The 13,238-nt window shown below is 30.2% G+C and overlaps 1 protein-coding gene across 1 annotated transcript in view; it reads left to right on the forward strand.

Moving 5' to 3' along the window:
* The window catches only part of LOC139487425 (centrosomal protein of 131 kDa-like), a 39,022-nt gene extending 26,944 nt beyond the window's left edge, over positions 1 to 12,078 (forward strand). The window contains exons 16-20 of the mRNA XM_071272188.1: positions 1,450 to 1,673; positions 2,123 to 2,207; positions 7,834 to 7,920; positions 10,785 to 11,002; positions 11,806 to 12,078. Of these exons, the coding sequence (XP_071128289.1) occupies positions 1,450 to 1,673; positions 2,123 to 2,207; positions 7,834 to 7,920; positions 10,785 to 11,002; positions 11,806 to 11,938 (747 nt within the window). The 3' untranslated portion in view covers positions 11,939 to 12,078. The remainder of the gene's footprint in view (positions 1 to 1,449; positions 1,674 to 2,122; positions 2,208 to 7,833; positions 7,921 to 10,784; positions 11,003 to 11,805) is intronic.
* Positions 12,079 to 13,238: the final 1,160 nt, after the last annotated feature.

A 13,238-nucleotide genomic window follows, 5' to 3' on the forward strand; every position in this document is an offset into this window, starting at 1 on the left:
ATGTTGTTGTGTTTACGTATAAACAGATTTGTGGATTTGAACTGTGGCATGGCGTAAAAGATAACTAAGTTTTCACCGTTAAAAGGCTTGTATAGTCCTCGACACAATAACTTTAGTATAAGTTATTAGAAACTATGAAATCTTAACACAAGGTTTATGATCACAAAAGGAAAGTTGTGATTGATTCTGGGAGTTTTGATCCTAACAGTTTAGGAATTTGGGGCAAAAAGGGTTCAAGATTAAACTTTGTTTGATTTCATCAACAATTATAATTCTTGGGGTTCTTTGATATGCCGAATCTAACCGTGTATTTAGATTCTTAATTTTTGGTCTTGTTTTCAAATTGGTCTACATTAAGGTCCAAAGGGTCTAAATTAAACTAGGTTTAAAAAATTAAATACTTGGAGTTCCTTGATATGCTGAATCTAAACATATACTTAGTTTTTTTATTATGGGCCCAGTTTTCAAGTTGGTCCAACACAAATTGAATATATGAGGTTCTTTGATATGCTGTATTTAACCATGCATTTTGATTTTTATACGACAGCAAAATTGAAAAATTTGGCAAAATAGAAAAAATTTTGGTCGTATATTGGTATGACGTTGGTGTCATCGTCGTCCGAAGACATTTGGTTTTCACACTATAACTTTAGTATAAGTAAATAGAAATCTATGAAATTTAAACACAAGGTTTATGACCATAAAAGGAAAGTTGGGATTGATTTTGGGAGTTTTGGTCCCCACAGTTTAGGAATTAAGGGCCAAAAAGGGCCCAAATAAGCATTTTTCTTGGTTTTCACACAATAACTTTAGTATAAGTTAACAGTAATCTATGAAATTTTAACATAAGGTTTATGACCACAAAAGGAAGGTTGGGATTGATTTTGGGCGTTTTGGTCCTAACAGTTTAGGAATTAGGGCCAAAAGGGTCCAACATTTACAAATGTGTGTCATCTTTATCTACAGGCTTGAACTTTGAATGTACATACACTATCTTAATTGTATGATGCAGACTACTTATATGAAATCTTTGTGGATATCCTTTTCAAAAGGGAGATGGACCTTTTGATTGTTCAAATGGCAAATGTTATATTTTGTATAGATTTGTCAAATGTCATCAAAAACAGTCCATAGGCAAATCCAGGGGGCCTGTGCTCTCCCTTTCTTGTGGAAAATTTGGTTGATTATAGGATGAAAGGAGCCCCTGTGATTGGTGTATAAACTGGACCAAGTCACTCACAAACATATCATAAAAGTCCTTTGGACTTTTATTTGTTTGTGAGTGACTTGGTCGAGTTTATATACGCCAATAAATTCCTTTACAAAGGTATTTAATCTTATAATATGTCTGATGTACAGCAAGTCATGTAGTCAATCTGTTGTGAACACTCTTATCAGATTAATCAAAGTATTCAGATCAAACCAATCAATGATCAATTTGTATTTTAGGATGAAATGAGAGACAGTAAAGAAAAGTTAAAGCTAGAAAAAGAATCTTGGGAGCAAAATTTTCTGAAGAAGCAAGAAACATGGGTTGTGCAAAAAGAACGAGAATTGAAAGAGCAGGTGAAAAGAGAGCGAGACAAGGAAATAGAAATGGTGATCACACAACTAGAGGATGATGCCACATCAACACGAGAAGATATAGAGCGAGCATCAGAACATAAAACGAGGTATTAAATGTTCAAATATGTTGATGAAAATTAAGAATCAAGTCTGTTTTTGTACAGATTAAAAGCTAAATCCACAGCATAATTGTTAACAGAGTGCTGTCATTTGATTGGCCACAATAATTGTATTTTCAATATTTTTTAACTTATCAAATTTTACATTTTGCAATGAAAATACCTTTTTGCAATTTGATAAACTTCCATTGTCTGGGAGGGATTTTATTGAATCAGAATGTTTTGGTGTACTTTTGTGAAAATATTACCCAAAATGCATTAGATTCTGAAAAAGCCAATTGTTGAACAATTTACCAAAATATGAGAGGATACTGTATGCAATTTATGGAGATTTAATTTTTACTATCAATTTTGTCAAGATTTACAGTATAATTAGCTATTTTGTTTGGATAAATTTCAATGATCTTGTAATTGAGTGAATAAATTTATTTTCTTAGGAGATTGAGAGAAAAATATGAGGCTGAAATGAAAGATTTAGAGAGATCTGAAAGGCAGGCATTAGAAAAATATAATGAAATGAAGGTAAACATTTATTAGCAAATTTAACAAAATGAAAATAAAGTTCATATGAAAGGCGTTGCAGATATAACAAATCAAGGTAAACATTGATAGAAAAGGTTTCGAAAATATAACAAAATGAAGGTGAAAATTGATAGTCTAGGCCTGAAAAAAAGTTGCAAAATCATGGTATAAATTGATAGAAAAGGCATTGCAAAATTATATGCAATCACATGTTATATGTTTTTATTTGTGGTGTAGGTTGTCATGGAGGAAAAAAATATTTAAAAGCTTGAACAATTTTAATTATCTATGAAGTATAATATTAAAAATACTTGTACTTCTTTATTCTATTCCTAAGCTTTGTTTCATTATTAATTTATATTTAAGATGGTGTTAAAAAGATTATCAGTAAAAATGCATATTTAAAAATGAAAAAAATTATTCTCCAAAAATCAAGTTTTATCTATTTGTAAATATTTTTTTGTATAAATCAAAATTAAACTAAAATTTATAAAAAAAAATATCTAAACAAATTTATTGAACACTCTTTTTAGCTCACCTGTCCCGAAGGGACAAGTGAGCTTATGCCATCACTTGGCGTCCGTCGTCGTCTGTCGTCTGTCGTCGTCTGTCGTCGTCTGTCGTCGTCGTAAACTATTTCAAGAATCTTCTCCTCTGAAACTACTGGGCCAAATACTTTCAAACTTTAACTGAATGTTCCTTAGGGTATCTAATTTATAAATTGTATCCGAAGTTTTGATCTATCAACAAACATGGTCGCCATTGCTAAAAATAGAACATAGGGGTCAAATGCAGTTTTTGGCTTATAACTCAAAAACCAAAGCATTTAGAGCAATCTGACATGGGGTAATATTGTTTATCAGGTCAAGATCTATCTGCCCTGAAATTTTCAGATGAATCAGACAACCCCTTGTTGGGTTGCTGCCCCTGAATTGGTAATTTTAAGGAAATTTTGCTGTTTTTGGTTATTATCTTGAATATTATTATAGATAGAGATAAACTGTAAACAGGAATAATGTTCAGCAAAGTAAGATTTACAAATAAGTCAACATGACGGAAATGGTCAGTTGATACCTTTAGGAGTTATTGCCCTTTATAGTCAATTTTTAACCATTTTTCGTAAATCTTAGTAAACTATTTCAAGAATCTTCTCCTCTGAAACTACTGGGCCAAATACTTTCAAACTTTAACTGAATGTTCCTTAGGGTATCTAATTTATAAATTGTATCCGAAGTTTTGATCTATCAACAAACATGGTCGCCATTGCTAAAAATAGAACATAGGGGTCAAATGCAGTTTTTGGCTTATAACTCAAAAACCAAAGCATTTAGAGCAAATCTGACATGGGGTAATATTGTTTATCAGGTCAAGATCTATCTGCCCTGAAATTTTCAGATGAATCAGACAACCCCTTGTTGGGTTGCTGCCCCTGAATTGGTAATTTTAAGGAAATTTTGCTGTTTTTGGTTATTATCTTGAATATTATTATAGATAGAGATAAACTGTAAACAGGAATAATGTTCAGTAAAGTAAGATTTACAAATAAGTCAACATGACGGAAATGGTCAGTTGATACCTATAGGAGTTATTGCCCTTTATAGTCAATTTTTAACCATTTTTCGTAAATCTTAGTAATCTTTTACAAAAATCTTCTCCTCTGAAACTACTGGGCCAAATACTTCCAAACTTTAATTGAATGTTCCTTAGGGTATCTAGTTTGTAAATTGTATCCGAAGTTATGATCTATCAACAAACATGGTCGCCATTGCTAAAAATAGAACATAGGGGTCAAATGCAGTTTTTGGCTTATAACTCAAAAACCAAAGCATTTAGAGCAAATCTGACAGGGGTAATATTGTTTATCAGGTCAAGATCTATCTGCCCTAAAATTTTCAGATGAATCAGACAACCTGTTGTTGGGTTGCTGCCCCTGAAATGGTAATTTTAAGGAAATTTTGCTGTTTTTGGTTATTATCTTGAATATTATTATAGATAGAGATAAACTGTAAACAGGAATAATGTTCAGCAAAGTAAGATTTACAAATAAGTCAACATGATGGAAATGGTCAGTTGACCCCTTTAGGAGTTATTGCCCTTTATAGTCAATTTTTAACCATTTTTCGTAAATCTTAGTAATCTTTTACAAAAATCTTCTCCTCTGAAACTACTGGGCCAAATACTTCCAAACTTTAACTGAATGTTCTTTAGGGTATCTAGTTTGTAAATTGTATCCGAAGTTATGATCTATCAACAAACATGATCGCCATTGCTAAAAATAGAACATAGGGGTCAAATGCAGTTTTTGGCTTATAACTCAAAAACCAAAGCATTTAGAGCAAATCTGACGTGGGTAATATTGTTTATCAGGTCAATTTCAATCTGCCCTGAAATTTTCAGATGAATCAGACAACCTGTTGTTGGGTTGCTGCCCCTGAATTGATAATTTTAAGGAAATTTTGCTGTTTTTGTTTTTTATCTTGAATATAATTATAGATAGAAATAAACTGTAAACAGCAATAATGTTCAGCAAAGTAAGATCTTCAATTAAGTCAATTTGACCAAAATTGTCAATTGACCCCTTAAGGAGTTATTGCCCTTTAAAGACTTTTTTTCACAATTTGTTCATCATGTTGACTTACTTTAAAAAATCTTCTCCTTTGAAACTGCTGTATCAATTTCAGCCAAACTTAGGCTAAATGAGTTTCAGAGTATCTAGTATAAATTTTATATTTTATTTCCTTGTATGTCAAGAAACATACCTCCTATGGCTAAAATAGAACATAGGAGAAAATGATTATTTTTTTTGGCTTTTGAAGAAAATAGGACGATCCAAAAAACATTTAAATAAATTGAAAAGCCAAAATAATCATTGATGAGAGATTTAACCAAAAGAATTAAGGTGAGCGATTCAGGCTCTTGAGAGCCTCTTGTTTTTATAAAACAAACAAGAGTTAATTATTTGTGGTTTAGTCAATTTTTGTATATTATTAACATATTCTATTTGAAGTGAGTTTATTTTGATTGGATAATGGATTTAAGTAAATATTGATATCCATCTTAAATTATAAATCAATAAAATCAATCTGTTAGTAGATTATATATGTAACACTTTGTACTATTGTAATTAAAGTTCTAATAAAATGGAGGACATCAGACCTGACTTTAAATCCTCGTTTGTCATCTAAGTGAAATAGTCTATATATATTGAATTGCTGGGAATGTCTTTGAGACAATATTATGATAATTTCTGTGGCGAGGAAGTTAATACCTTATTTAAATAAACGTTTAAATTAATAGCCTTTGTCATTAACAATAACACATTATATAAAGTCAGACACAATGATAGTTGGGGAAAGTTCCAGAACTGTAATGTATAAGGTCATAAACTGATGCAGAAAGGAAAATTTATTTCATCTATTGCGTACCAAATTTTTTATTGCATTTTTTGGTTCAAAATTGCTGCTTCTCTGTATCGATATGATAAGGAAAACTTTCAATGAAAAATGCTCTTGATTTGCTTGGTCAAATCTTCTTAGTTTGAAGGGTTCAATAAAATGCTTCTGTAATAATAAGGGTTAGATATAAAAGACAAGTTTCTAATTTTATTGAAAATTCATGAATACAGCTCCTTAATATGCCACCCACCTGAAATAATCAGCAGACAAGTTAAACATCTCGAGCTTTGATTTTAAGACTTTTCTCAATTATTAAAAGACAATATCAGCTTATCTTATATTAAGACAATATCAGATTATCTTATATTAAGACAATATCAGCTTATCTTATATTAAGACAATATCAGATTATCTTTTATTAAGACAATATCAGATTATCTTTTATTAAGACAATATCAGATTATCTTTTATTAAGACAATATCAGATTATCTTTTATTAAGACAATATTAGATTATCTTATTTTAAGACAATATCAGATTATCTTTTATTAAGACAATATCAGATTATCTTTTATTAAGACAATATCAGATTATCTTATATTAAGACAATATCAGATTATCTTTTATTAAGACAATATCAGATTATCTTATATTAAGACAATATCAGCTTATCTTATATTAAGACAATATCAGATTATCTTATTTTAAGACAATATCAGCTTATCTTATATTAAGACAATATCAGATTATCTTTTATTAAGACAATATCAGATTATCTTATATTAAGACAATATCAGCTTATCTTATATTAAGACAATATCAGATTATCTTTTATTAAGACAATATTAGATTATCTTATTTTAAGACAATATCAGATTATCTTTTATTAAGACAATATTAGATTATCTTATTTTAAGACAATATCAGATTATCTTTTATTAAGACAATATCAGATTATCTTTTATTAAGACAATATCAGATTATCTTATATTAAGACAATATCAGCTTATCTTATATTAAGACAATATCAGATTATCTTATATTAAGACAATATCAGCTTATCTTATATTAAGACAATATCAGATTATCTTTTATTAAGACAATATTAGATTATCTTATATTAAGACAATATCAGCTTATCTTATATTAAGACAATATCAGATTATCTTTTATTAAGACAATATTAGATTATCTTATTTTAAGACAATATCAGATTATCTTATTTTAAGACAATATCAGATTATCTTTTATTAAGACAATATTAGATTATCTTATTTTAAGACAATATCAGATTATCTTATATTAAGACAATATCAGATTATCTTTTATTAAGACAATATTAGATTATCTTATTTTAAGACAATATCAGATTATCTTTTATTAAGACAATATCAGATTATCTTTTATTAAGACAATATTAGATTATCTTATTTTAAGACAATATCAGATTATCTTTTATTAAGACAATATCAGATTATCTTATATTAAGACAATATCAGCTTATCTTATATTAAGACAATATCAGATTATCTTATATTAAGACAATATCAGATTATCTTTTATTAAGACAATATTAGATTATCTTATTTTAAGACAATATCAGATTATCTTTTATTAAGACAATATTAGATTATCTTATATTAAGACAATATCAGCTTATCTTATATTAAGACAATATCAGATTATCTTATATTAAGACAATATCAGCTTATCTTATATTAAGACAATATCAGATTATCTTTTATTAAGACAATATTAGATTATCTTATATTAAGACAATATCAGCTTATCTTATATTAAGACAATATCAGATTATCTTTTATTAAGACAATATTAGATTATCTTATTTTAAGACAATATTAATTTATCATATTTTAAGACAATATAAGATTGTCCTATTCTATTTTAAGACAATATTAGATTATCCTGACCAATTTAAAACAAGAACTGTTATCTCTCAAGTTGTTCATTGTAACAAATGTGAACAATTAATGCATAGTATAGTTTTCCAAAGCTTTCCAAAGTGTAATTTTCTAAGCTATCTTCTAATCTACAAGAAGAACTTATCTTACAGTAAAAGTTTTTCAGATCTAGATTTAGTTCATTACCAGATCACAGTGTGAAAACAAATAAATAGATAATGAACACAATATTTAAAAATCTGTGTGTATTTTATGGTAATCATGATGATAGGAGCAATAAAAGAGGTACATTTTGAATTTCATTTTTAGGCAAGACTTACAGAAGTTGATGGTGAAAATGAGTGTTATAAGGTACAACTGAAACAGAAAGATCAAGAAATAGCCAGTCTTAAAAAGGTAAGTGATACCTCGAAAATTGAGGTTAAAGTTATGATCTATAAATTTCGACCATTACTTTTTATACGACCGCAAATTTTGAAAAAATTTTCGTCGTATATTGCTATCACGTTGGCGTCGTCGTCCGGCGTCCGAATACTTTTAGTTTTCGCACTCTAACTTTAGTAAAAGTGAATGGAAATCTATGAAATTTTAACACAAGGTTTATGACCACAAAAGGAAGGTTGGTATTGATTTTGGGAGTTTTGGTCCCAACATTTTAGGAATTAGGGGCCAAAAAGGGCCCAAATAAGCATTTTCTTGGTTTTCGCACTATAACTTTAGTTTAAGTTAATAGAAATCTATGAAATTTTGACACAAGGTTTATGACCACAAAAGAACGGTTGGGATTGATTTTGGGAGTTTTGGTCTCAACAGTTTAGGAATTAGGGGCCAAAAAAGGGCCCAAATAAGCATTATTCTTGGTTTTCGCACAATAACATTAGTTTAAGTAAATAGAAATCAATGAAATTTAAACACAATGTTAATGACTACAAAAGGAAGGTTGGTATTGATTTTGGGAGTTTAGGTCCCAACAGTTTAGGAATTAGGGGCCAAAAAGGGACCCAAATAAGCATTTTTCTTGGTTTTCGCACCATAACGTTAGTATAAGTAAATAGAAATCTATGAAATTTAAACACAAGGTTTATGACCATAAAAGAAAGGTTGGGTTTGATTTTGGGAGTTTTGGTCCCAACATAATAAGGGGCCCAAAGGGTCCAAAATTAAACTTTTGTTTGATTTCATCAAAATTGAATAATTGGGGTTCTTTGATATGCTGAATCTAACTGTCATGACTGTGTATGTAGATTCTTAACTTTTGGTCCCGTTTTCAAATTGGTCTACATTAAGGTCCAAAGGGTCCAAAATTAAACTTAGTTTGATTTTGACAAAAAATGAATCAGTTAGGTTCTTTGATATGCTGAATCTAAAAATGTACTTAGATTCTTGATTATTGGCCCAGTTTTCAAGTTGGTCCAAATCGGGGTCCAAAATTAAACTTTGTTTGATTTCATCAAAAATTGAAAAAATGGGGTTCTTTGATATACCAAATCTAACTGTGTATGTAGATTCTTCATTTTTGGTCCTGTTTTCAAATTGGTCTACACTAAAGTCCAAAGGGTCCAAAATTAAACTTAGTCTGATTTTAACAAAAATTGAAATCTTGAAGTTCTTTGATATGCTGAATTCAAAAATGTACTTAGATTTTTTATTATGGGCCCAGTTTTCAAGTTGGTCCAAATCAGGATCTAAAATTATTATATTAAGTATTGTGCAATAGCAAGTCTGTTCAATTGCACAGTATTGCGCAATGGCAAGAAATATCTAATTGCACAATATTGTGAAATATCAAAAAAAAATTTAATTAGAGTTATCTTTCTTTGTCCAGAATAGTAAGCAAGAAATATCTAATTGCAAAATATTGTGCAATAGCAAGATTTTTTTTTAATTGGAGTTATCTTTCTTTGTCCAGAATCAACTTAAATCTTTGTTATATACAATATACAATGTATATTCACTTTTTACTACCAACTGATAAATTAAAATAATCTTTACCATTCAGTGATAACAAGCAGTTTTTTTTACATCTTAATATTTTATGATGTATTTAAATGAGTAGTTATTGTTGCAAACTCCATTAGAAATTTTAATTGAGATTAGTTTTGGAATAAGGGAAAGGGGGATGTGATTAAAAAAATTGGGTTCAATTTTTCTCATTTGAAATTTCATAAATAAAAAAGAAAATTTCTTCAAACATTTTTTTGAGAGGATTAATATTCAACAGCATAGTGAATTGCTCTAAGAGAAACAAAAATTTTAAGTTCATTAGAACACATTCATTCTGTGTCAGAAACCTATGCTGTGTCAACTATTTAATCACAATCCAAATTTAGAGCTGAATCCAGCTTGAATGTTGTGTCCATACTTGCCCTAATCGTTCAGGGTTCAACCTCTGCGGTCGTATAAAGCTACGCCCTGCGGAGCATCTGGTTAGCATTTCTCTTTCATTATAAAAAATGATAAATTGTATAGAATTAATTGGCCCCTGGGATATTAAAACTAATTATTATAAAATTTTGTTGATACTTAGTGCATGATAAAGCAAGGGATCTTTTTCATTGGAATAGGAGGTTTGTGAATCATTGTAAGGAAATTCATCCCACAACATTAAAGTTGACTTGTATAGCTTATAATTATCTCCTTATTCATGGAAAGTTGCAAGAAACCATGTAGAATTCAAGCTCAATGTTCAGTAGGATATCTTGTGACACTAGAAATTTCTTAGTTTAACCAAAAGAATAACTTCTTTTATTCCATCGTCTTGAACATGCAAGAAATATTTACCACTGGGCATTAAGCAACCAACAATCAATCAATATTTTATTCCATATTTACTAAAGAATATACTAACTAGATATAAGAAGATGTGGTGTGAGTTCCAATGAGACAACTCTCTCATCTTACCGGTAGGCACAATTTGTAAAAGTTAACAGTTATAGGTCCAAGTATGGTCTTCAACGTATAGCCTTGGCTCACTCCGAACAGCAAACTATAAAGGGCCCCAAAAATAACATGTAAAACCATTGGTCAAATCTATATAAAAAAACAAAAGAAACGCCTATGAACCACATCAACAAACGACAACTACTGAACATTAGATAAGCATGTTTTTAAAAAGAGTCAGTGTTATTTTTATCATATCTTTCTTGATTTTTTAAGGCATTTAATCTTGAATTAAAGAAGGACCTTACATTGTTTCCAAACACAATTGTCTGCACTTAATCAGAATTAGGTCATTACTTCTAACTTTGTTTTTTTTACAGTTAACAGATAAAATGCACCAGGAACGAGACCGTGTTTCTGATATAATCAGACAGGAGTTTGCAGATCGTTTAGTGACAACTGACGAGGAAAACAAACGACTGAAGAACGGAATGTCAGAGATGAAGGCAAGACACAGAATAGAGCTGGATAGACAGAAAGAACATATAGAGGAAATAAGAAAACAGAAGGATGAAGAGATGGAGGAGGTTCATAAGAGGTGTGTACAAATTTATCTCCTTTGTATGTAATTACTTCCCTTGTATACTCGTGTATACTTAGTTATCTCCATTTATGTGTATTTACTTCCCTTGTAGACTCATGCTTACTTAATTATCTCCCTTTGTATGTAGTTTCTTCCTCTGAAGACTGGTTTGTACCTAGTTATATTCCTTCAAGTTACTTCCCTTATAAACTTGTGTTTACTTAGTTAATTCCCCTTGTTTGTAGTGACTTCCCCTAAAGACTGGTTTGTACCTAGTTATCTTCCTTCAAGTTGTTGTGTATGCAGTTACTTCCCTTGTAGACTTGTGTTTACTTAGTTATTTCCCTTTGTTTGTAGTGACTCCCCCTAAAGACTGGTGTGTACCTAGTTATCTCCCATGAAGTTAGATAAAGTAGATATGTTATACTTTTTTATGTCGTTGTTTGCATTAAGTTTTACCCTTGTCTCTCAATCTGTCCACACGTCCTGACATTGGATTCCTTTCTCTAATTTTAGTTTGCCACAACCAAATGTTATAAAACTAATGCTTAGAACCACAGATTTTTCAAGAGTTATACCCCTTTAAAAATAGAAAAGTGGCTGAATTTTTCATTTCAGTTCTCTGAATTAAGTTTGCCTCAACTAAATGATATGAATCACACACAAAACGTTTATTACCACAAAAAAACATATCAAGCTTGAATTTGGCTGGTGTCACTTTAACTGTTCTAGAGTTGTGTCTCTTTACAAAAATAAAGTCTTTTAACACCAGATACTTTTCAAACATTTCTTACATAATATCTTCTTTTACGTTATAGAGTTAAAGATGCCATTTTGAAGAAAGAAGAAATTGTAACCCAGATTAAGCAGCAGTATCAAGCAGCCCAGAAACGAGCAGATCATTTAGAGGGACTGCTACAGCAGCAGAGGAAGCAGCTTCTAGGCAAATGATAAAAACATGTTAAGATAGATCCCATGTCAATGGTTGAAGGGGAGATAATTCAAGGCTTAGACTGAGATCACTAGGACATGTGAAGTTGTACAGAATATTATAGGCCAATGATTCCGTCGCCAATAAATACTGCAAAGGTTGTGTCTTTAATCCAATGTCAAATGAATTGGAGAAATTTGTAGAAAGGCCAGGGTACTTACTATCTGTAAATGTTATAATAACTCATGCTTGCTTTTATTCATGTAGATTGATCATTTTATCCAATTAATAATCTGGATGGCTGGAAACGTTTGTCTGTCAGCAGTTTTTAGAACTGGTAGATGAGAGCATCTCTTAAATTAATGTCCACTGTAGAGGATCTCATATATGTGTATGTGTATATAGATATAGGAAGATGTGGTATGAGTGCCTATGATATATGCCCACATATAGTAGGTTGTATCCAGGTCAGTATGTATGATTGTAATGTTCAGGATCCTAAGATAGTCAACATGTCAGGGACTTAACCTGTAAGGGTGAGAAACATATCTATGTTATGTTCATGGCTAAAAATATTTAAGATTACTAACTGATTTGGAGTTCTATTTGCTTGTTTAAATTTTGATTTTTTTCCCCTGAAACTTAAGATATCTTTAGAAGAATAATTTCTATTTGTCAACATTTGCCTGTGATTACATTAGGTTGTTTTTATACGACCGCAAAAATTTTCGTATATTGGTATGACGTTGGCGTCGTCGTCCGAAGACACATTGCTTTTTGCACTATAACTTTAGTTTAAGTAAATAAAAATCTATGAAATTTAAACACAAGGTTTATGACCACAAAAGGAAGGTTGGGATTGATTTTTGGAGTTTTGTTCCCAACAGTTTAGGAATTTGGGGCCAAAAAGGGGACCAAATTAAACTTTGTTTGATTTCATCAAAAATTGAATAATTGAGGTTCTTTGATATGCCGAATCTAACTGTGTATGTAGATTCTTAATTTTTGGTCCCGTTTTCAAATTGGTCTGCATTAAGGTCCAAAATTAAACTTTGTTTGATATCAACAAAAATTGAATACGTGGAGTTCTTTGATATGCTGAATCTAAACATGTATTTAGATTTTTGATTATAGGCCCAGTTTTAAGTTGGTCCAAATCGGGGTTCAAAATTAGTTTAATTTCAACAAAAATTGAATATATGGGGTTCTGTGATATATGCTGAATCTAACCATATATTTAGATTTTTGATATTTGGGCCCAGTTATCAAATTGATCCACATTGTGGTCTAAAGGGTCCAAAATTGAACTTTATTTGATTT

This window comes from Mytilus edulis, chromosome 9, assembly GCF_963676685.1.
Source record: "Mytilus edulis chromosome 9, xbMytEdul2.2, whole genome shotgun sequence".
Taxonomy (NCBI): Eukaryota; Metazoa; Mollusca; class Bivalvia; order Mytilida; family Mytilidae; genus Mytilus; species Mytilus edulis.